The sequence below is a fragment of the Sinocyclocheilus grahami genome, unplaced genomic scaffold (genome assembly GCF_001515645.1).
Source record: "Sinocyclocheilus grahami isolate Dianchi unplaced genomic scaffold, SAMN03320097.WGS_v1.1 scaffold807.1, whole genome shotgun sequence".
Taxonomy (NCBI): domain Eukaryota; kingdom Metazoa; phylum Chordata; class Actinopteri; order Cypriniformes; family Cyprinidae; genus Sinocyclocheilus; species Sinocyclocheilus grahami.
In genome coordinates, this window is record NW_015505986.1 from 446,340 (window position 1) to 472,413 (window position 26,074).

Consider the following 26,074-nt stretch of genomic DNA (forward strand, 5'->3'; position numbering starts at 1 on the left):
TGGACAGCTCGAGTCGGGAGGGAAAGTTAAGAACATTCCATGCTAACCCACCTGTAGGTAATGATAGGACGAGCTAATGTTTGCGGCCGATTTACTTGAGTCAAAGAGGCATGAATACATATGTTCCGCTTTAAACATAAATCTACAATCTCCTCATTCACCTTCTCTACAGATGTATTTTACTCTGTTTGCTGTTGTTGATCTTTCACAGACCGACAGCTTCCAGGCAGAAATGGTGTGCAATAATGTATTTGATTTCATCCAGTGCACAGTTTTAGACAGACACAGAAAACAGGAGGAAAAATGCCAGGAATGATCCTCATACTCAGCACGGCAGGTCTGAGCATGGCATGCTGAACTTCTGTTTGCAAGCAGAACTGGCCTCGGGCTCTAGCCATTTTTCTTAACAAAGGACTGGAAGTATAACTGATTAGTGTTTATCAAATCTACACTCACTGAAGCCAAAGCCTCCACATCCAACGGACTGACAAATATTAATCTAAGCATACAGTTGCACAAGTCTTGAATGAATTTTTATTTGCATGCTCTGCTAATGCAATAATCTGATGCATTTTATAGTACTTTTGAAAAAAATTGAAAGAAAGTAAATCTAATTTGATTTTGCTTTGTTCAATTGTATTCATTTGTCTGGGTTTTTGTTGCGGAGGGTTTGATGTTTTAGTCATTTCAGTATCATGTCAGAATTTCTAAGTCAAACATACCTTTGGGAAACCACGTAGAGATGAATGGGCTATTCACTAGATCCCTATAATAGCAACCTATCTTGTTTGATGTTGCATCAGGTGGCCACAAAAAGAGGAACATTCATTTGTATGCAAATATGGCATTTGACTGAAGGAACAAACATTTTCTCTCAAAGACAGCATTGCAGAGGAGTTTTGCATTTTGCTTCAGTGTTTGTTTGCCTTTTAAGTATTTTTGCCGCTGCAATGTGTGCATTTAAGATAAAAAGTGATTTTAACTGAGGCTATATTTAGGTTATGTATTATTCCAGTTCAGCTGATTTTAAACGTCCATTTATTGTCACTGGATTTGTTCTTTCTTGATGTATCTCAACCTTTGCCCTCCTTACTATTAATAAAATGACTCAAATGGTCTCATCAAATATAGGCCTACCATAAAGCTTGGCTTGTGGCTTGTTTGGGTCAGTCACTGAAAAAATGGATAAGGAGAGAGGACAGGGGAAAGGAGGTGGAGAGAAAAAAAGAGAAACGTCTGTCGAGCTTAAGATTAAAGGGTAAGGTCTACTTTTTATGTTATTAATGTTGGAATTGCTAATTATACTCTTTAGAAGTTTTGAAGGCTGGTTGATGATGCAGCAATTTAACTCATTTAGTGCAGATAACTTTGATCAAAGCTGTAGAGCCCAGGGTCACTGTGAGAGGGTCGGAGCTTAGAGGTAAATCAAGGGGCATAGACAAGAACACTTGATTTCCAGGATGACCATGCATAAACATTTTCAAAGACTGTATTTAAATATGTCAGAATGTGGTGAGATGGTAGGAGGCCCGTTCTTCCAGCCGTCTGCATGCTAACCTCCAGATAGATGCATGGAAATTTGTGGCCAAGCTTGTGATAAAGGCCTGTTTTCTGATATTAGGCCCTTTTGGCACATTAGTAGGTATTTTAGGTATTTTTGGCATTTTAGAGCAATCAAGGGTGAAATTGTTCAAAAATCTTTGAAAGGCACTTCTGAAAGGAACAAAGATAACCCTGCTTACCTTACACACTGGCACTACCTGTGTTTTTCGTTTCATTAAGCTTCAAATATGTGGGGGTGAAAATCTAGAACGAGATCATCTGTATTTTTGTTGATTCTGAAAGAAACAACATTTTAAGCCAGAACAGTAACAAGTATATTTAGTTCCAAATCAGTGATCTGCAAAACCTGATGTAATTCTTCTCACTAGGTCATTCACCTGCAAAAATGGAAGCAGATGATCTCAGAAACGAGTGTAGTAGTAAACTGGCAACCACATCTGCTGCATTATATAAAACAGGGCTGGGTAAGCTGTAAAACAAGGATCTCTCCAGTCGAGGGACCTAAAATATGTTATTTTCTCCAAAAACATGGACCGCTTTTGATCTGGTCCTTTCAGATGAACATGTTCCATGTCATACGCTCATTGATATCCTTCTGTGTGGGTGTGATAAATATTTGTTCAATGAAAATAAAGCCTTTTGTTATAGTTCTTTCAGAAAAGGAAGTAAACCCTTGGAAAAAAAAAAAAAAAATTGAACAAATGTGGTTTTGCCTCTGCTAAGTGATATGTTATTGGGCTGTTACCAGTCACCATTAAAACCCACAGCTACTATTTTAAAATGGCACCAGGCGGTGTATTCAAAGTTCTGAGAAAGACATGAAATCCTTGGACCTGGAGGGGAAGAAACAGTTTGTGTCTCTGTCAGATCGCAGCTCTCCTGCTGTGCGCCTGAAGAACATGATGTTCTTTAAGACATGCAACAAGTGACTTAAGGAGCCCATGAGAAACAGAGCTCATGCAGTATTCACTACGGCTCAATACAGAGGCCGCACTTAAATAAAGTCCAGATTTGCTGTAAGGACAGTCAGAGGAACCGAGGAACAGGAGTGGGTAGACTATGAGCTAAAGTTTTTACGCATGGGGCTGGAAGCAGAGCGTCGCTCACTGACTCAGGTCCATTTATAGCACGAGCGACGGGGAAATATTTAACCCTGTTGATCAATATTTCAAAGAATGGCTTCCAGTGTCGTTCCCCATCTCCGCACTTGTGAGGCAGCTGTCACAGAGCCTAATCTGAGAGTAAAGTGGAGCAGTCGCTGGGGAAAGCGCCACTTCACATCTTCTCTTTCTGAAAATGGAAGTGAATTCGCTGGCAGTGCTGCCTAAGGTCACCCCAAACATGTTGCAGATGGTGTTAAAAGCATGTACTTGCTGGCCCAGTCTCAATATTTCATAAAAACTGTGCGCAAATTATCCCTCTCGCTGCCTCAAAAACCCTGCCACGCTGATGCGGCCTATTCAAATAATCATAAGGATCAAACTGTGATGTTAGCACAGATCAAATATTTGTAAAGAAGCTGACAGAATGAGGTATGAAGCCTCTGGGGAAGAAGTGCATGCAGCACAGATGTGTGTATTAAATTATAGTGTGGAGTTTCCTTTCATAAGTATTTAACTCAATTAAAGCTGGAGTGACTAGCGTGGCCTAGAATGGCCCAAAAATGAGCTGCAAGTTGATGTAGTCAGAAGAGGCACCAACAAAAATGTAAATGTTATTATTAAGCTTTATCCACTTTTTTAAAATGTGGAAGTAAGATTTTTTCTTTAAATGTGTGAGACTTAAGATTCATTAGCTGATATACAAGAATAACAAAGTGCAGTAAGCGATAAAACTACTTGCGCTACAAACCAGCATGTTTATGATTATGATTAATGAATTGAAATAAGGTCATAATGAATACCAGGTTACAATATCAAGTGGCATATCTGACTGCTTTTGTACAGGTAAAATAACTGGAAGCGAATGACACCGCAAGTTACAAAATGTGTCCCTGGGCTTAAAATAAAAATAAGGTGGACTGGACAGACTTATGGAGTGAGCAATGCAAAAAACCTGGAGAGGAGCTGGAGTGGACTGATTACAGAGTGGAGGAGAGAGTTCATGGAGAAATAAGCAGGTATCTTAGAGCTGGAGAAGAAATGTGGATTACGGATGCTCAAGCAGAACTGGATAATCATACAGAACAGGATACTTAGAAAAAAGCACAACTCAAGTCTTCAGGGTGCACTGAAGTGAGATATTACAATATAATCTTGACGTACAATTCAGGGCTTAAGATGATTAAGTCTGCTGGTGTGTGTGAGTTCTCTTCTGATCATGCCATGGAAGCTCGATCGGTGCTGACTGTGGCTTATTCTTAGAGCTCATCCACCAAACCTGAACTCCTCTAATCACCTTCAACTGGATCAGGTGCTTGTATTTGCTATAGTCTGTGACCACCTAGACTCTGCCAACTCTGGCTCTGCTTTGAATATGATTTCAGTGATCAGTATTGCTCCGTTTCATTTTTTATTTTTTCACCTAAAGTTCACATATATTGTTAGTCTTATACGGATAGTAAGGTTTCCTGCACCAAATATATGATTATATGTTTTAATCATATTTTAGTTTCGCATTGCCCATCCTTTATTAACTTTAAGCTAAACAGGTTTTTTTTTCTTTCTTCTGGACCTTTAAGACGTCTAACACCAAAAAAAGAGTTGGTATAGAAACAATTTTCATTTAGATTGCTAGTAAATTTCACTCATAATTACAAAGAATTTCAGGTACACATGAAATTTTTAAGTTGAAAGACTCTTTTTATATTTATTTATTTTCTATATGGTTACATTTTGCCAGTTTAAATCATATTTGAAACTTTTGCAGGAAGACATTTTGTTCCTAAAACAAGAAATGATATCACAGAAAGGGCCTCTTTAGATCTTCATGACTGTTTCAAGGGCAGCGTGTTTTTCTCAAAAATATGAAATTTGACCTTTTTTATAATATGGAAAAATAATTTGAGGATGTCAACTGGTACTGTATAACCAAAAGAAAATGTAAGGACATTCATGTTAAAAATGGCTTTATATTCAATGTGCAAGGAAAACATTTATTTATTTATTTACTTGATGGTTACACTGATTACTGTTTTAATTTAGTTGAAAATGGTATCAATGTTTTTAATGCATGAATCCAGTATGCATAACATGAATGCAACATGAGTTTTTTTTCTTCCTCATTCTCATATTATTTGTCATTTGACCCTGCTATATGTATAAATGTGGGTGGCCATTTAAAGCACATGTTCATGCTTCTGACGTCATAACCGTGACAATTTCTAAACTCCCCATTTTCAGCATTTGTTTTCCTAGGGTTTGTTGGATGGGTGGCTTTGTGTTGTGAATGTAAGAACATAGGTTACACTCTAATTTCAAAAGAGCAGGGAAAATCCTGTTTTCCATGAAATGTCCTGTCTACTTAATGATCAAACACTGAATACACTGGAATAAATCCATGCAAGTAAATATATTTGACAAAATGACAAAATAATAGGCATTTTTACTTGCAGTTCAGTGGTGGAAAAAACGACAACTCATATCGAAATTTAAAGGATCCATAGTTAGTTCTTCTTGCTGTTGCTTCATGTTTGCATCATGACCTTTCTGGTGTCTGACTGTGGAGAATTCCCTGCTTTTTGTCTTCCTGCTGTCTCGCTGTGCGTCATGCTCTAATCCTTGTGAGGCCTATTGCAAATCAAAGGACCTCCTCTCTGACTGAGGCTTTTTTTTTTGCCTTTGTTTGTGGTTTCACTCTTTTACAGATTTCCAAAATCTTTATGGGTGCCATTATAGAGTTGAGGAATCTTTACTGGCATTACGATGTACTTTGCGACCCTGAGATCAGTTGAAAAAGGAAAGAACAAACTGATGACAAATAGCAAATATCATTGAGAACTGAATGAGTGTATAATAGACCAAAACTGGATAGTGGTGGGGTGGGTGTGCTATACAATAAGGACAAATCTTAAACAAGCTCAATCCTGCCTGTTCATTTTGAATGTTCACAAAATCACACGCATCACAGAAGCACAGAATTTCAGGGGGCAGCTGTTGCATGCCGAGTCTGACATTCAAACAAAGCGTGTTACCAAACATTATTACAATGCACAAAAAATCTTTGATTGATAACACTGATAAAAGAGGAATGTGGCTGATTTCCTCTGCATTATGACGTCAATATTTATTATAGACTAATCATCATGCAATCATCATGTTGACAGCAACATTAAAGGGACAATAACAAAAAGAGTATCTGTGATAAAGAAAAATCTTTTAAAAACTAGATGAAAACATACAAGTGTTTAGAAATGTTCTTTTTGTATTCATATGGTTTTAAATGTCATGTGGTGCAACTTTAGTGTGCGCATATTAATCATTCTTATTTATTTTTAAGTATTTAAACATATCGTTTTTAAACACTATGCAAAAGTGTGGAGTCTGTTTCGAAAGAAGTCTCTTATGCTCATCAAGTCTACATTTATTAAGAAATAAATACAGTAAAAACAATAAAACTAAAAATAGTTTTCTAAATGTAATTTATTCCTGTGAAGCTGAATTTTCAGCATTCATTGCTCCAGTGTTCATTGTCACACGATCCTTCAGAAATCATTATAATATGCTGATTTGATGCCCAAGAAATCCAAAATTAATCAAATAAATAAACAAAATATTGAAAACAGTTGTACTGCTTAATATTTTGTGGAAATTGTGATACTTTTTCCAGGATTCTTTGATGAATAGAAAGAAAAACAGCATTCATTTGAAATATTTGGTAATAGTGTTTTTACTGTCACTTTTGATCAATTTAATGTGCCCTTGCTGAATACAATGATTAAATTCTTAAAAATCTTACTGACCTCAAACTTTTAAATGGCAGTAGAAAATCTTTAATTATTAATTCATTATCCTTATCTTTTTGATAATTACCAACCTGAACTAATCTTGTTTTTCCAATAAATGGTCACATAATCTGATTTTTGAGGAGACTTCCATCTGACCATGACACAGCACATTTCCTGTTTTAAATTTTGAATCAAATTTGTTATATATAGATATATAGTAGTAATAGATTATGCCAAACTACCTGTTTTCAAGAATTGATTTCCCTTTTTTTAAATTCATGATATCAAGATATCACCTTAACATTATTTGACATTTATTTTTTTTAAGGATGGGTATTTGCATCAAGTCTTCTTTTACTGACATATATTTTAAATTCACCAGCTGAAGCGATGGTAAATCACCACCCAGGGCCTGTTAGTGTGTTCATCTGCATGCACAGGATCTTTTCATGCAGAATTACTCATGTATCTGCAAACCAATACCTGCTCAAACATTCATGTGTGGTCTCTGAGCATGTAGGGAGGTCAAAGTTCACTTGTGTTTGCAAACAGATAATTAAATGAGCGTTTGACTCTCAAGATCATAATTCCTTTAGCATGGTCAAACAACCATGGCCAAATGGTGTACAGGTCTCAATACACACGGCATGGTCCCTGCCTCTCGCATGTCATGCTTTTGATTCGGCTAACAAAATAATAATGACTTATCTCTGGCTGCAATAAAAACTGTGTCATTCTGAGCTCTGTGTGGTGTGTACAGTCTCTCTGTCTGTTCTGTCCTGTGCTTGTAGAGACTGGCCCATCACATCAGCTTGACGTGATCCACCCTTGGGGAAAAACACAGAACATTTATTTCACATCAGGCATTGGCACTGAGGTGCTTGTTTTCCATCGGCTGCTTTCCCCAGCTGGCCTCTTTTTTTTTGTCTTCAGTGTCTTCTCAAACTTCTCTACGTGTCCCTAAGTGTCAACTTCCTGCACAGAGTACGCTCATCAACCACATAGAAAACAACATGATTGATATACAAAACACAATATATGCAAATAAGCTCTTTCTTAGAAGTCACATGGGTATAAAGGTGTCTGACAAGAATCTGACTGTCAGTGCAAATCTACAGTAAATACAGCACCACAAATCATGTTTTTTTCTTCAAACTGAAGCACAAAAAGAAAACATCAATGCATGTGTAGAATTCTGTTCTGCCTGTAACAAATATGGGCATCGGCTCTGTTTGATTTCATTTAATACTTGTGGAGATTTTTTGTAAACAAATTTATTTGCGCACATAGTCATATGACATCAGAATTAAAAGGCAGGGATCAAACTGACTTCATTAGACATCATTATCTGCCCTCAATCTGAACAAAATTCAGATGCTTCTTATGTAACATTTGGTTTCAGGCTGATACTCAGTTTGATGATGTTTTATGATATGATCATTTCATGTCTATCTATCTATCTATCTATCTATCTATCTATCTATCTATCTATCTATCTATCTATCTATCTATCTATCTATCTATCTATCTATCTATCTATCTATCTATCTATCTATCTATCTATCTATCTATCTATCTATCTATCTATCTATCTTTATTGTCTGTCTGTCTACACACACACACACACACACACACACACAAAGTTGTGTATTTCTGGTCTCCCATGGAGCTGGGCCTTATGATGTTCTTTATGAGTTATGACTTTTACTACGTTCTTTATGACAATTAATGATTAAAAGGGTTACTTGACTAATTTATGCTGCAACATGTTTATATAAAGGCAGAGATGTTCAGTTTTGCTACTCTACAAAAGGCTGTCGACTGACTGAAGCCCTGAGGGCATCTCTCTGCAGGCTGCAACAACATACTTGTCCTCACTGTTCATGCAGTTCACAAATGAAAAATAGTTTACTTTTGCCAGACAACAGAAAAAAATGGTTTCTTTTTTCTTTTGCTCTCTCTCTCTCCCTCTGTCTCTCTCCTGCTTTCCATAAATTAAAAAACATGCACAATAGGATATATTGGTGTGTGGTTTTCTTCCTGCTGCACATGCAAAACAGGTGAAATGTGAAAGCTAGTATGCAGGAATGTCAATATCATTATTCAAACATTTATAATTAAGTTCTTTATTGTTTTACAAATATTAAGTTATCCACAAAATAAAATAACTTATATATTCAAACTTAAAAAAAATTATACAATTTAAAATAATAAAATGCATATCATCGCGCTCATCCCACACAATATTTCATGTCAGTCATTTTCTCCAGAATAATTGGTCTAAATGTGCAAACAATCAAACTAAATTAAACGTTAACCGGAACTCAACTCTGACAACTCAAAATTCAACTGACTCGGTATATTTTTACAAATGCATTTTTGACGTTTTGGCATATATTTTAACATGAGAAACATCACACAAATAAATAAATACAACAATAAAGCAAAACAGAAGAACAGAACAAAATTAGCAGATTCAAACAAACAAAAAAATAATTTTTTTTTCTTCTTTCATTATGGGCCAAAGTTTAAAATTACTATATGAAAACAATTCCCTTTAGAATGTTTTGAGTAATTATTATTTATCTGATTCTAAAAAAAATGTTTCAGATGGACAAAAGTGTACAAAAGCTTATTGTATGAGTAATTATTATTAATCAAAGTAATGGTTTTTGAAGAAACTTAATGATTTTTTTAAACAAAAAAAATCTGAAACTTATAGAAGTTTCTTTCACCGGCCATGAACAGTTATTTTCATAAAATATCCAGTGATATTTTACTACTTTATGCAAGACATTATATAAGACTTCGAACTTTGAATGTTGAATAGTCATGTCTGAACAGTCACTTGAAGAATGAGCTGGAAGAAATTGAGATTTTATTTTTATATAACGTTTGGTGAGTCGAGGGGACCTAACGCTACCACATTATGGGTGTGGTGATCAGGACGTGATTATACATCTGTCTAAATATCTACTGACTGACATTAAAAGCTCTGGTGAATATGTTCCTGTTACAGTGAACAGAGGCACAGCCAACAGATTGCAGGGAAACAACATGCACACAAGCATCTGTAGAGGTTTATTCCAGCTTCTTCCATACATGTAGTCTCCTCAGATCCTTTTTACAATCTGTTTTTCATAAGATTTGTCCATGACAAATATCCATGTAACAGTGTTGTCCTTTCAGCTGGTCACCAGAACTGATCCACAGCTTGCAATCCATTCATTTGACTGTTTAAAAAGCCTTTGAAGACCAGTCTACACTTTTACCAGCATTAAAGTGGTTATATATACAATCACTGGAAATTTAAACAAGACATGCTGGCCTTTTTGAATTTATATTAACTGGTATATGATACCGTTTTTATACTCAGAGTTTATTTGGTAAACTCTTCTGATAAATGGCTGATAAATATATATATATATATATATCTTCTTTAAGTACCGGAATCCCATGCGTCTGCTTGGTGCTATATTACAGGACTAGGAGCCATTGATTTTTCTGAAAACTGAAATAAAACAAACACCACGTAGTGTCGATGAGTGCTCTGTTGGCAATATTCTCAACAATATATCCATATTCTTAATTTATTTAAATTAAAAATACTTTCTGAAATTATAATGCAGTGCAAGTCCAAAATCAGTCTGAAATCTTGTGCTTGGACCCATGCAGTGTGCAAACACGTGCACACTTCTCTAGCACTCAATTAATCTCAGTCTGCTTTTGTGCTTTCCATTCGAATCATGGAAGCGGCAGTCCATTGCAAAAGGGAGGGATTTCTCAGTCTTTCCCTGTGTTTAATGTCTGTTTTTGTACATTTAATAGATGATTGCTTATTTCACTTGCAGACGCTGACCCACTCTGTTATCCTGCACTCTTCGCACACAACATAACAACACCAGTGGAACTTGCAATTGCAGCGTTCGCTGCGAGTCTGCTGTAAGATGTTGTGGCCCCGGCCACAGCACAGGCTCTCACAGTTGTCCATTCCCTGGCTGGTCTTGTTACAGATCCGGCCCTGCGTCCCGGCAGAGTCCGATCCAGGGTCCCTCTCGCAGAAATCCGGGGACTTCTCAAAGTAGACCAGATCGTTTGCATTGGCTCTCCGTCGGTGTGTCGGATGGGCGTGCTCCACCTGACCTGTGTTTCTGTTGTGGGCTTTGATTTGCGTGGCAATATTAAAGCGTTCCTTCAGCAGAGAGCCCACTGTTCTGAACTCTGGAGTCACCTGCCAGCAGGTTTTGAGCTGACAGCTTCCTGATGTGCCGTGGCATTTGCATTTCCTCCTCATGTGGTCCACCACAACCTGCACACAAGCAAAACAGATGAAGAAGACGTTAATATCTGGAAACCACAGCATCTGGACCATAGTTGGCAATCTAGACCTTGCAATGCATTAGTGAAAAATCATCTGAGCCCATATTAGTTGAATCACTGATTTGTGATGAATGGAAAATGATATAGATATGAATAGATGAGTCAATGTCATTTAAGAGTGTACACAGTAAGGAAAATTTGTTATTTTTTACATAAAAAAAATATAGTTTTTAAATCGTTCCTTTGCTTTTCATAACGGAACTGTTGATGGACATGTTTCATATGTTACATACGTTAGAAATGATTCCTCAATCATTGATTCATGCCCTCTTTAAACTACATCTATGAGAACCTAATTAATAGGTAAAGAAAATTAATTTTTTAATTTTAAATATTATGAATAAATTCATAAAGCTCATTAAGCTTTTCATTAGGATTTTTAAAGTCATTAAGAAGATTCCTTTCTATGTATTAGTTCCTGTTTTATGTATTGTTTTGTTTTCTGCATGTTTCTACATGTTGGTTGGACCGCATGACTTTGATTTGGCTACCAAGTACTTTAATTATTATTTTTTACATTAGAAAATGATTATGCCAAAATATTTATACTAAAACTCTTATGATAAACTTTTATTTATAAAATCTGAACAGTTGTACCACCCTGACATTTTTGACTTTATGCACACCAAAAATAAAAACTATCAAAATAAATTTTAATTCATAAATTAAAACCATGCACATCATAGAAGAGGCATATTCAAGTTATTGTACAGTATGCACGAAACACAATATTAATGAATAAATTAATATATACAGATGAAGAACAAGATTTATTCAGTCTAGTATTACTCATGCACTGTTTTTTCTCTGTGGTTATAAGTTCCACCACATGACATGTCAGAGTTGGAGATGAGGATGCCCTACTCACAAGTTCAGACCTCCCATTCTCTCAACAATGCACTTATCTGTCATCCCCAACTATAAACTTTTAGATCCAATTACCAAGAGGAAGAGGGGCCACCCTCACTACTGACAGATGCCCCAGCACCCACCCATATCAACAACACAAGCACAAACATTAAGGCTTAACAATCCCACATTTCACACTGTCTCAAGCTTCCTAGCGCTCACCGCGGGACAAAACACAGTATGAACATCTTTACAGATAAGTCGAGTTTTGTCTGTCAAAACTCTACGGATTAGGTTTCACTGTCCAAAATGAAGCTGCGCTATTTCACGTCACTCAGCCATGGCTTGTGTTTTTCCTTCTTCAGTTTCCCCCTCCTATGCCGTGGCGTCACAATCCAGGACATATTTTTTCAGTTTCTGAAATGACTCAAAACAACTTTTCGATCCTCCAGGGCCGCAGTCTGCTAAAACGCAATGTTCTGACAACTGTTGCCGTTCACCTCGAGTCGCAGGTAACTTTCAGCAGTTGTCAAAAGCAGACATCTCCCATCCCTGAAGATCGTGAATTCTTCAGGCTATACGGTTTGCATGCCGGTGGTTTCTATTTCAAGCTCTTAGCCACCATAGGTGCGCATGCAAATGGAGCAGGTCTGTTTTATATGAATGGGCTCAAAGAGTCGAGAGACAGATATGAAACAGATATCACACCCTTATTGAGGCCAAAGATAACAACGATCAATCACAACAATACGCCCACAATGGCAAATCAGGTACTGCAAAACTGTTTTGACAAAACACCAGAATTTCAGGCTGATCTCGCTCCATCTGAGGTGAACACCTCAGTGGCACTCAAATTAACCCTCAGTGAAGCGTAAACAAAGATTAACCCTGTTTAGCACCAGCCTTTTCATCATCTCAAGGTCATTGTTTCGAAAGACTGCAGCCTTTCAAAAGGAAGCCAAATCTGTTGCCTGAGGGCCGATGCGATGCGGTTACAGACAAATAAGGATATTCAAATCCTTCCGCTTTGAGTGCTGAGAACCTGACGGGAATTTAAATGTCTCACCTCCAGCAGTTAGGAAGTGGACCTGCCTGCTCTTGCCATGTGCGGCCCATGCTGAGGAAGCTACAGGGTTGGGATGGAAGATCGTAGGGTCTGATTGCTCTTCTTCCTCCTCTGCCTGGACTCGGCACCCAAGGGCAGGAGCGGTGTGGGTGCGCGGCAGTGGAGGAAGCGAGGAAGAGACATGAAGTGCTCTCTTGGAAGCTGCCGCCCTGCTTAAGTGACAACAGGATAATCTATCGGGTGTGTGGAGAGGTGGAGCGTCTGACTGAAGCCTGGCAGACCGTCTAGCCTGAGGAGCTACAGATGAAGTACAGGAAGCGCAGCTCATTCGCGCGTCTGCCATGAACAGATTAAAATCCTTAAAGTAAAGCCTGTCAAGCCTCTGCACTGCCCTGCTGGCACAGAATGAAACTTGTGAAACTATAGGCTTTATCAACACATTTGTTTTATTCAACGTATCTTACGTTTCTATAGGGATACAGGGCTTTATATACAGAGGAACATACATTTATATCGGTGTGACATGTATTTGGCAGATTCGCAGTGGAAGAAGTATTGCAGTTATTCATCAGCATTTGATGTGTACAGCAGCATTTGCTGCTCCAGAAGCTACAGCAACACATCAGAAGCCACTATAAATGGATCTGCAAGCAAAACATATTAGGGCCTATAAATTTGCACATTTTCTTTTCCGACATGCAGTGGATGTGGATGTTTTGAAGGGTGTGCTGTAATTTCATTGCTGCAGAGCAAATTGAGAGCCACATCTGGGCCACTTTAATTGAAGAAAAAATGAGACAGGCTCACCCATAAACTGGCACCAGACTGAGATCAAGTAAAACACATTGGTAGCACATTTGGACCACAGGCAGTATACAGCAATACAGTTGCAAGTCCCCTCAAGTCAGATATTTTTTCCTTCACAATACATCAACAATAGTAAATAGTAAAAACTAATATTTAAATTAAGCAGCTTTTACAATTACATTCAATTATTTGGGTCTCGTCAATCAAGCCATTACTGCTCAATACTTTCAAGAATACTATTAAACTGAAACAGCATTTGCAACACATTTAACTTTTTTAATGTGCTGCATTTCTGCATGGGATTTAATTTTGTTCATCCGGATTTCATTGGGGTGAAAAATGTTAGGCTATGATATTATGGGTGAAAATAATTTTTCTCTGTCATGCCGCCTTTTAAGAAGTAATTTAACAAGTGGAGAAAGTTATTACATTTTAATGAAAGAAATATTACTGCTTTTAAAGAAAAAAAATGTTTGTGTCTCAGTAGTTTCCATTGCAGAGTTTCCAAATGGCAAAAATTCCCCAAATTTATATATGAAATCTAATGGGAATAATATTGAATTCTTACAACATAATGTGTATCACAGAAAGACAAACTTCCCTCTTCTTGTACAATTAACCAGTGCCTGTTATTCTAAAGAAAAATAACTTTCAAATAACTCATTCAATTCGCGTTTCTTTAATAATTTGAGATATGTATAAAGTACATTTCTAACTCCAGTTAAATTGATTGAATCGTTCTCATTTATTCCTCTTATAAACGTGCACTCTTCTTCTTGGTCTTGTCTGTAAAATATAAGTGTGCTTATTTTTCTGAAGACATGAAACAAATAATTAAATAATGATTTGTTTCATGTGTTCAGAAAAATGAGCAGACATTAATAAATGCACATCTAAAAAATGCACATTTAAATAAGTGCAGTAATATACTTGATACTCTATCTATAGAAATTCCCAATGAGGAAATACATCACAGCTATTCCAATGTGGCACAGAATTGCCATATGGCAACAAGGCTGTTTTCCTTTCTGATAAAGAGTTTCCACATGGCAGTGTTCATATTCCTTCAATTTACTGTAAAACTATTCCAGATAAAGTTGATCTGAGAACAAAAGCGTATGAAATCTAGATGTACAGAGAACAGCACGGCTTGAGGAGCAGTAAAGCAAGCACCCATGTATTGGTGACAAAAGTAAAGCTGTAGAGAAAATCAAGTCACGTGGCTTAAAAATCAGCATTACTAGTCTGCAATGCAATTTCTTGTTATTTTTGTGAATGTGAGACTGAAGGAAAATTGAAAGGTCGATTTTATTTCATGATGTCTTTATCACTACATTACAGCTACATTTATGTCAACAATCTTTGAAAGCCAGTCCAAAAAGCAGGATCATATTAGTGTCTGTCACCACAGATAGAGACAATCATGTGTGGAGCACTTTCGTGTTCAGGGCTTTGCAGTCGCAGTAAGACACCGTTAGGTATAAGCTGGAGAGTCCATTTAAGATCTAGGACAAAATGATGACAGGGTGCCTGACAATATGATCCTCCATCTAATGGCTCTTGATGAATTGCTGAATGAGTATTGCTCGGTTCCTTTGATGTTCAGAGGAGGCGTTCCACCAAAACCTCAATATCCCAACACATGTCTTAATTAAAGTCTCGGACAAATGCATGACCAGACTGTGATGTATTTGTTCAATTAAACATGTTTACATTTAAATAATGTGTGGTGTATAAAGCAGAGAGATGTAGAGGAAATGTCAGTAATACTTTTAGGTCAAAACATTGTTCTTATAAACTGTGTTTCTGTACCGTCTCCTGCCCTTTGCTTGCTTTGCTCTAAAAGTAGAAACGCCGCATGGCTTTCCAACTGGTCTTCATTGAGTGGAAGGAGCTCCAATGAAAACAGGCAAAAAATAATTTACAACCCCACTAGACGTTGCCATGTAATCGGCAACTACTGCAAACATAAAAACATGCCCTGTTCTTTTTGCCCTGCCGGTCCATATGATGTTGCCAGAGGCAGTGAATGGCAAATACTAAAACAATACAATTAAATCGATTCTCTTCATGCCGTTTCCTTTTTTTCCCTCTGTATTGCCCTGGCCAGTGACAGACTGTTTAAAAGTTGTATTTGGGGAAGGAAGGGCGAATGTCTTTCTACTTCCCGCTGTGTTTGATGTCTAAAATCTTTTGCTGGCTTTAAACATCTGTTTCCAAATAGCCAGCAGCCACTAATTAGAGCTTTTAACAAGACTGAACGTCGTGAGAACCAGAGGGTGGGCATGAGGCGACATGTACATCCCAGTAAAGTCACTACATTCCTCGACAAGCGACTACCTTTCCCGGTGGGGGAGGTGAGAGAATATTGGGTTGCAAACCTTGCAAATAAAAAAACTCTGCGATACAGAGCGTGTCCCGTCCTACATGGTCGGGACCCCTACCTCACATCACCCATCTGCCAAAATTATGGGACCCAATTGCCAAAGACAATGGGCTAGGCAGAGAAAAACAAAAATATATCATGAATTTTGAGAAGATGAGTTTAATTAAAGATGGAAGATGAAGGATTCTGCCATTTTTCCTTTCTCATCCCGCTGACACTGACTCGAGAAAACCTGCCAACAGTAACATATTTCGGTAGCAGCAAAGTTTCTTGTCTATCTTTTTTCTGACAATCAGGTTCAACTGCCAAATATGCTTACTGGCAGGAGCAGAAGAAATATTCCTGAACAATGGTGTCTCTCTCTGTACATCACACCCTCACTGGCAGCTTGATCAAACGCCACACCTCCTAATTGAGCTTCTCAGACAGAAATCCTGAACTTCCAGCATCCTTTATAGAGCATCCAATATAAATAACAATTAATCAGTTTAGAAACTGATAACAATACAAATCCTTTGAAATGTCATCTCTGAGTCCAAGAATGGGTGACTTTTGCCAGTAAAATCCACAATGATCATGATAATGATCATAATTAATCACAAAACTGTGACATAATTCATCAATAACAAAGATTTTTTTTAAAGAAATTTACCAAATATACAGTGTCTAGAACGATGTGTCTAAGCTTATAGCGTGAGACAGAATTGGGCATGAGAATTAGTAGAAGTACAGTAGATGGCAAACACGGCTACTATCTGTTACTTTATTTGGGACTGACCATGTTTTGTCTGAATAATCAAGGGAAGCAGAAAACTGATGGAACGATACAGAGACAAATTCTAGAAGAGGAAGCAGCAAACAATGAACAATCTGTGACTCTGTCTGTGTGAACCTGCCAGTGAAGCCCATCTGAGCTTATCGTGGCCATTTACACTTCAGCTCTGTGCCGTCCTGATAAAGAGTGACAACAGGTTAATCCATGATGATATCTTACCTCCCACGTTTAGAATGCACAGCTGATGAGCTGTCATTGTGTGCGAAGCAGCCACACCAAAAGCAGTTCAAGTTGCTAATATTGAAGTTACAAGCTATAGTGAAACTCTTAAAATAGCGCTCAATCAGTAGAGCATAGCGATGTCAATGCCAAGGTCCCAGGGAATGCAAGAACTGGTAAAAATGTATCTTTTGAATGGGATTGAAGTTTCTATGGATAAAAGCGCCAGCCAAATTTAAAACGTTACCTCAGGATTACAAGAAGTGGTGGTTTATAAGAGTAGAAATAGTACAAACACTTCTAACTTCTAACAAACACTTGTTCTAACCCAACAGCAGGAAGGCAGAGCTTTATATAATGAAGTTGAAAATAAGTTTCAGCAAATACTGTCTAATTCCTACAGTAAGTACTTACTGAAATTACATTTAAGTGTTGTGAAGTATTCACATTGTTGTGAAGCCATTGTGTGGCGTCAACAGCAATGTCAAACCAAAATGACTGCCCTCAACTAATGAATAAGTCAATAGTAATATGACAGGAATGGCATTACACTATGCATGCAAGATTTATTTCAACTAATTTTTATTTACTTAACTTTGTATGATCTTATGGACATAAACTTATGTCCAAAATAAAAAGTCAAAAACATTGTTTTGCTACACAGTTAGACACTCTCATATTTGAAGTTTAACTGTAGCTTGCTTTGCTGTTAGACTGTGCTATTTTGCAAAATGGAGAAACTCACATGAGTTGAATTTATGATATTTATATATATTTATAAAAGAATAAATCAGTAAAAAGTAAGTTATGCATAATGGGATTTTCAGGGGATAAACATTTACAGTAAAATAACATTAAACAGCACAAGTAAACTGTCTTGTCACATGAGTTTCTTTGAGAAAGTTTTATATCAGTGCAACAATGAAATAACTAACAGAGGCAGTGGAAAAATGGCAAAACCCAAGATGTCCACGTGTACATTTTCACCACCTCTGTTGTTGTTGTTGTAGTGATAGCCCTCTGAAAACATTTTTTTTTTTTCAAATGCTTAGTAATAACTGTCACTCCAGAATAATAAATTATACATAATAAATAAAAAAGGCCAATTCCAACTATTATTGCATGCTGTCTGCCTCTGTCTGCATAATGCAATCATCTTGCAACTCCTAATCAGGTTAGGATACTCTTTTCAGCTCTCTTACATAATTTAAGAAGATAATTTAAGAAGTCTTACATTTATGAACAATTGTGCAACAACTGCTTGAGTGATCATAAAAAAGGATACATGTAAGAACCATTTAAAAGTTTGCACACATGTTTCTCATGATCTTAATGCAACTGTGACCTATATGTTTAAGTTTGAAACTGGTTTTGTAAAAAAAAAAAAAAAAAGCCTATATATTAAGTTCTTTACAGAAGTAAACATGTTTTTGGGATTGGTGACTTGGACTGCAGATCGAAGAAAAAAACAGTGAACAAGTAGCCAGATAACTTCCCTCAGATCTGTTGGAAAGACAGCTCTGGATGCTCCTCATGAAGTTGGGAAAATATCCACAGTGTTATCAAAGCAAAGAGTAAACAATCTAAAATATACGACAGTCTTGATTTGTTTAGCGTTTTTGGTCGATAAAAAAATGTGTTATTTCATATTTCTGATGACCTTGTGTTCTATACAACAAACTGCATGAGTAAAATACATGACATTTTTTACTACAGCGGTGCCCATTTTTTTCTTTATGAAACAAGTAACACAAGAAAGGCCATTAGGATCCATCAGTTTTTTACCTTATCCATGTCCTTTTATTCATCTCAGTGCATGTAAAGGGGTCATATGACGTTGCTAAAAAATAACATTATTTTGTGTATTTGGTGTAATAAAATCTGTTTATGCGGTTTAAGGTTAAAAAAACACATTATTTTCCACATACTGTACATTATTGTTGCTCCTCTATGCCCCGTGTGTTTCTAAAACGCGTCGATTTTTACAAAGCTCATCGGTCTGAAAAGCGAGGTGTGCTCTGATTGGCCGGCTATCTAGTGTGTTGTAATCGGCCGAATAACTCATGCGTGTGACAGAAATGTTACGCCACTTACCATACTGTGATGCTGTGTCCCGGTGCGATGAGACAAAACCAATAAAACCCATTACAAATGAGGCATTTGTAGCATCCAGTGGGGAAATAATTACGGATTATAATGACTTATACTGTCTTTTTATGTGTTGCGTTGCATTGTGCTGCGTAAACATAAAACCATGTCTGAATTTGTGATTGGAGAAATGACAAACAACAAGCGCTACTCTACACTGCACAAAACTTTTGGTTGAATCATCAGTGGCAAATCTTTTAAATATGAAAACGTACTTACAGACTGTGAGTCAGAACAGCCGGCATTGTAGTCTACTCTACCAGGATCAGGACACAGTCCTCGTCCTCCGTAAAATGCACTGCAGACATCTGAATATTTGGGTTGAACTGTTCTGGAACAGTGTTGTAAATACAACTTAACCACTGATTTCTAGTTGTGTCCTCTTTTGGAAGACCAAACAAAGTAGTTTTGCTTTCACAACGAAACACGGCCTCTCTGCGACATGGCAGCGACTGCAACAATACTACAGCGAGAATCAAAGTTACGCCTTCTTTCTTTGCGTGAACATTTGGGCGGTGTTATGCAAATCTTCCCACACAGTGACGTAGACATGTGGGGGCGTGTTTAAACGAGGTGTTTAAGGAGGGCGTGGACGAGACTTAACTTTTATAAAGAATATCTCTTTTGGTTTGAGACTTTAATCTTTGCAACTTTAGGGATTTTATCTATGCACGAACAGTTTGTAACACTCCAAAGGGAAAGAATATGACCCCTTTAACTTAACTGCTCTACAGTGCCACTAATCTGCCTCTTATTATCTAATTAGTACAACAACACAAAGAGACAACACCTCGATCACTTGCCACCAGGGGGGGACTCACTGATCAAAGAAAATACCAGGGAAGGCATATTTTGATAAAGCTTAAATGCCTTTTAAACATTCCCAAATCCAAAGATAACACATTTCAGAGAAGCACATGTTTGCTTTTGCTCGAGTGGAGTTATTGCTCATTTAAGTGTTTTGCTGTTGGCAGGTGGTTTGGTGGGTGCGTGGAGATCGGAAAAGATTCATGAGAGCACCTAATTGAGCATAGACGGGGCACCAGCTCGTACGTTTACACACAGGCAGGAGCCCAGGCAAAAAGTTCAACAAACCTCTCGCAATGCCAGGGCCTCGCTTTAGAAAAACCAACGATCGCACGACTCAGGGAACGCACAAACAAAAATGTTACGCTTGGCAAAACAGACAGGAATGAAGCTTTCAAGAGCACAGCTGCAACATGAGCGTCCCTTCATGTTTAACCACCGCTCGGAGGAAATCTGTAGCTTCTAGGTACATCAAAAGGAGGAACTCAACCGCTATTGTCTCCTATAGTACATGTGACACGGTTATAGTATCTCAGTAAAAAAGAAGCGCTCATCTTTGAACATCGGGTTTTAACGCACCTTAAAAGGGAGCGTAAGATGATCCCTTTGCACTCTTTGGAAATGTAATCCAACACTGCTGATTCTTTCAGGCTTAGTGTCACACATCACACACACAGCCAACATAATGCTGTCTCTCACCTGCCTGCCAACTCTGTTGTTGTGAAGTCTCATCCTGGAGTGAATGTCTCTGTATGTCTCACGGGAGTCCAGGAAGTCCTTGGAGAAGCGTTCCCCAAACTCCACGTTGGGACTGCAGCCGCCCCATTCCCAGGAGTCCTGGGGGCTGAGAGCATCGGCGGGAAAGTGTTCCATCACACCGTGCACCATGCCTTTCCCCCGGTTGATGGCCTCCAGCTGGAGACGGTTTAGTTTGATCCTGAACGCCTCCTCATCCCCTCTGCGTTTCTCATCACAGCCGCAGGCCTTCAGCTTGCCCATGGCGCAGGCGTTGGACACGGCATGCACCACTCCGGCCGCTGCGATAGCATATGCAAACGCACTTTCTCTGAAGCCTGCCAAAGAGACAATACAAGGGATTATTCAGGCAAGCCTCACTCAAACGTTGTCTATAAACTGCCCACTTTGCCCTGGAATTGTTCTCTCTGTGCTTTGTGGAGAAGATAGCTATCGCATTTGAGGAGAAACCGCACAAGCCCTGATGTTTGACAGCAGTACCAGTATATTCCTTCACACAACAAGCAACAGAAAGTCCTCACAGGACAAAGTTAGTGAATGCTGTGCTGCACTTAAGCATTGAAAGCACGCACATGCAGGAACAATGGAGAAGGTGTGGAGGGCTCCGGTTAGCGTGGCTAAGCACAGACATGCTCATCTGTGCACAGGCTCTGCGCTGAGCTCAAAAACGTGGCTGCAATTAACCTGGCTACTGTTAGCGGCTGTTTGATCTGCACTAATCACATGCCGCTCATCTGGATTTCAGCTCTCATCCGCTGCGCTCTTTATTGGACCTGAAGTGCGGCAGACTTTAAGGCTTTCCGATAAGATTTAAGAAATTCCTCAGCAAATACGTTCGAACACATGAGAGCCATATGTAGCAGTAGCAAGTTATGTTCTTGTATAAGAATATTTAATTACACTTTTTTTCCTCTCCAGGGTTTCCAGAGTGAAGAAGGTGCCTGCATGTGCAAAAGGCTTGTTGAAAGCTAATGTTCTCAAACAATAATAATCGGAGGTCTCATAAAAGCAGACTCTCCTGAATCACTTTCAGGGACAGATGGGTAATTAAAGAAGGCCATGCCCAGGAACATGAAAGAGCCCATAAAGGCTAAATAGTTTATAGTTCCTTCTGCCTGCTAAAATCAAAGAGCACTTCTTCAGCATGAAAAAGACCCACTTAAGTACACATATACAATTCCTGTTTTTTTTTTTTAAATATATCAGTCTGGTAAATGTTTAAGATCTGAAAGAAAATAAAATTACTATCTTGCCATTTAAATGACCAAAAATCTGAAAGCATATGAATCTCTCTCTTCCTTTTTTCTCTCTCAATAGATAGATAGATAGATGTCATACAACATTTTTATTTTTAATGATTAAATCACTAAAAGAAAAAAAATGATGTGCCTGGTTAATGATAATGATCTGAAAGAAAATAAATATTAAGAAATATGAGAAACTGAAAGGCTATGAGATTCCTATTTTGTCCTTTAAATGATCAAAAATGGAAAATCAGCATGGTTAATGTGAAATATAATATAATGTACTGACAATGTATAATGGCTTTTGCATCTTTCATAAAATTTCTGCTGTTTAAATCATAATTTATTTAATTTATTTCCTCATTAAGAGGAAAAAAACTCAGCCTGGTTAATGTCAAAGATCTGAAAGAAAATCTACAAAAATATAAAAGCTTATTACTTCTGCATGACTGACTGTATACGTTCATATGCATTCGTGTGACCACTAAAGTTGGTTTATTGTAAATGATCATTCAAGAGAAACCGAAATTTCCACGTTTGAACAAGTTTTAAACTGGCCATGACCCCGTGTCTACCACTTAAAAAGCGTGTTTAATGCAGATTGGGGCTTGTCTTATTAGGCCTGTGAATGTAGCCTCGCCTCACCTCCGTGTCCTGTTTTGTCCATCTCTGGCGATTTCAAATGACTAATGAGCCTTTAAAACTTAAATCAGGTGTGAAGCAGTCAGTGTCTGGAATTCAGTGTGTTTTCCAAAAATGCTTGCTGATGGCAGAGCAGCCCTTGGGGCACGGAGCAAAGATCTGAGATAGCTGAATGATGTTCAATTGATCATTTCAAAACACACAGGAACTCACACCTATTAACCCACCCACCCACAGTGACATACACACTAACGCAGAGGAGACCTGCATGCTGAAATACACACACGAGCACGCAAACACGACACCAGCCAGTGCTGCTTTTTTTTTTCTCGTGCAATCCTCTCATGATTCTATGGGGGGCAAACGGCACTTAGGCACAGCCAGAAGACACGGACATGGAAATGCTGTTTTAGATTTCCTTCCGAGCCAATGAAAGACCTGGAACAAATCAATCTAACAAATAATTTAAAGTGAGAGGCACGCCCGGCTGCGCTGATGGTGGAGGAAGTGGGAAAATGAATTAAAGATTGAAGGAAACTGTCACTTTGGGTTACAGAAACTAACTAAACAGGTTTATGCTTTTGCCACTGAGGGTTGGGAAAATGCTGAAAGCAAATTCACAGCACTTGCACTGGCACAGAGTAAAATGCATTAGCTGGCCAGGGAAGCCCTCTTGCAGGATATTTACATCCACTATTTAAGTAATTTATGCATATGGCTGATAAAGCTTTCCTACTATCAAACATTTATGTGCATCTGCAATATACAAACTTCAAGGATTAATTTACCCATTATGGATCAGTTTCTAGCTAGCCAAATAATTTAGATGTAGTTTAGTATGTTAATGAAGTACGTATACCAAATTTATTTGAAACTCAGTTTTTGTATGAAAAGCATGAAAAGCACCTAACTTAGCTGAACCAGATTTAAAAATAAAATCTCTCAAAGTGTTCACAAACTAAAAAAAGTCACAATTTCTACAAATGTTCATTAAAGTTAATTTTGTTGCTTACCCCTGCTGAAGACAACACTCTCATAGGGGATCTTGTTCCTGGTCTCCAGACTTGAGCAGTTCCAGCGGTGTCCTCTGAACTGATGCTGGCACTCATGGATGGCGATCTGGATGCCCTGTATGGCTGAGGCTGTCACATCTGGATGTCTCATACATACGTCCAACTGTTTCTTTGTTAGGCCGGGCAAGGTCAAACACACCGTGTTGGCATTGAGAATGGGGTCAAAGGGGATCTTTAGTCCCAGGATCTCATTTGAGTCTGCCCTAGAAGAGAGAATGAAACCTTATCATGTATCTACATCTGCACGGAAAAAGGTCATAAATAAAGAGGTAATAAATAATAAATACCCTGCGTTCTTCTGCATTGTTTATGTGTTTAAAATATACAAAGATCCTTTATTACTGGATCATACAAAACTGCTGTGGCACACATTAAAGTGACAAAAGATCCACTGAGAAGCCTAATGCTCATGATTATTACAAAATACACCATGTGCTGGAAATAGACACCATATTATAAATGCAGAAAATATGGCATCAAATGGGGCTGATTTGAAGCAATTACGAATGAGTTAACTTGACAAATAGCAGATGCAAAGCTCCTTTCATAACAGTACAAGTAAGAAAAGTTTTGTGAAGTAAATATAAGCAACTACAAACTTACCTCAGTGTATAAACTAACTACTACATTGCAACTAGGCTACCAGTACAATATAATAATATCAAAGGAAAATGCGAATAAAGTAATAAATAAACTGCGAACAAACTGTAAGTGGGTTCACTGATATTAAATTAAGCTCTGGTAAAGCCATTAGTTATTAGCAAAATTATTAAAATCTACCAATAAAACATCTATAAATAAAAACGGAATCAATAGCCCATAACTTTGACACTTCCAAATAGTTACATTACAAAAAAATTGAAAACAAAACTTCCCCTTTTCACACTTTTCTCAAAGATTTAAAAGCAACAACTGATGTATAAAACTTAAAAAACATATTTTGTTGTTTTTGAAAGTTTTAGGATGCACGTAAGTAGCTACAGCATATCAAGCCAGTTCATGTTTGTGAGCAAATGTGTTGAGTAAATGCAATAGTTTTAATTTGAGACGAAACAACTGAGCAAGTTCTTACCTTTGAACTAGAAGCGACGCCAAAGCCAAAGAGCAGAAGAGTCGAAATAAAAAGTAATCCATGCTGCTGCTGGTGCTCTTCTGCAAAACTCTTTCACAACTCTTCTGCTCGAGGAGAGGATCCGTCCAATACGCGCACAGCTTTCCAGCGATCAGCTTCAGATCGTCCAAATCCGACGAAAAATAAAATGATGCTGGAGAGTGCCAAGCGATGTCGTGATACCTCATTCATGAAATCACTTCACAACTTTTCTGCTGGAGCTTTCAGTTTGAGCTTTCAGAATGAATGAAAATGTAAGCCGACGCTGAGAGGATCCGCTGAGATATCATCTGACACAAGACACTCATGTACACATCAGTACTCAGACTGAGCTATCTACTGTCTTCAGGACTTCTGATGTTTGCCTTATCTTGATGGCACTCAGACTACACTTAACTCTCTGCCAGCCCACCTCTGCGTCAGCGCACACACTCACACACACAGCATTCTGCCGTACAGGACAAGTGCCTCATTAGACGTATCCCGATTGAACCGATAAACAGGGAAGTTACGACTCATTGGGATGTGAGGGATTGTTCGGGGACAGACAGAGAATGATAGAATCTAATGAGGTACTTTCATGCCATGAAAATGGATAAAAATGAGTGTTGAAGGATTTGACTGAGACACAGGACAGGACACAAAGACAGAAATAAACCTGTCAAATAAGCATACGTCTGTATTTCAGTAGCCTAAATGATCTTGAGGCAAAAATACCATTTCCATAAATGTTTTTCTTTAGCAGTGGTTCTGTGTTTTGATTTAAAGAGTTTCGAACCCCTCTTATATTACAATAAATAAATGCAATTTAATATTATTATTTAATATTACAATTTACTATTGTAAACAATGCCTAAACTGGCTAAATAAGGGTATTTTTCATAATTGTCCAATTGGAGCAAGTTGTCACGTGCATTTATAAAATGTATGTTCCCTTTTAATTTCATTTTTGCTGTTTTATTAATTGTTTTGTGTTCGGTAATTGCTGAAATTTAGCTGAAAAGCCAAGCTGTTCAAACTTTCCCATATGCCACCATTGGGGCATGTCGTCACAAAATGTCAACATGTGTTTAGTGAACTGTATATATTAGTCCTTTCTATTACATAATGAAACATTTATTTTTCTAAATCTATATAGTAATTTCACAGAGATTAGTCTCTTAATATAATGTTTGTCTAATTTCTTTAAATTTATGGCCTATTTTTAATTCCTGTAAGACTTCTTTCTTGGTGTTTATGTTTCCTGGAAACACAATTATGGACACTGAATTTATAGTAAACCCATGACAAATGTAAAATACAACCACATCTTATGCTGAGAAAAGAGCCAAAAGCCCATTAAAGCTGAAGCCTTCCCGCAGCT

At 37.8% G+C, this 26,074-nt stretch overlaps 1 protein-coding gene across 1 annotated transcript; it reads right to left on the reverse strand.

Annotated features, from left to right (window-relative positions):
• Positions 1-9,777: 9,777 nt before the first annotated feature.
• On the reverse strand, positions 9,778-25,062 carry LOC107562105 (protein Wnt-10a-like). Its single transcript, XM_016246669.1, has 4 exons — positions 24,673-25,062; positions 23,541-23,803; positions 20,585-20,958; positions 9,778-10,757 (listed from the first exon to the last, which is right to left on the reverse strand). The coding sequence occupies exons 1-4, from the start codon at positions 24,897-24,899 to the stop codon at positions 10,290-10,292; spliced, it is 1,332 nt and encodes a 443-aa protein (XP_016102155.1). The 5' UTR covers positions 24,900-25,062; the 3' UTR covers positions 9,778-10,289.
• Between the last annotated feature and the right edge of the window lie 1,012 nt (positions 25,063-26,074).

Bases quoted from the DNA above. Each gene is read 5' to 3' on its own strand.
- LOC107562105 (XM_016246669.1), bottom strand. From the start codon at position 24,899: ATGAGGTATCACGACATCGCTTGGCACTCTCCAGCATCATTTTATTTT. The intron at 23,804-24,672 runs GTAAGAACTTGC...TCTCTCTTCTAG, and splicing joins GCGTCGCTTCTAGTTCAAAG to GGCAGACTCAAATGAGATCC. The intron at 20,959-23,540 runs GTAAGCAACAAA...TCTCTTTGGCAG, and splicing joins GAGTGTTGTCTTCAGCAGGG to GCTTCAGAGAAAGTGCGTTT.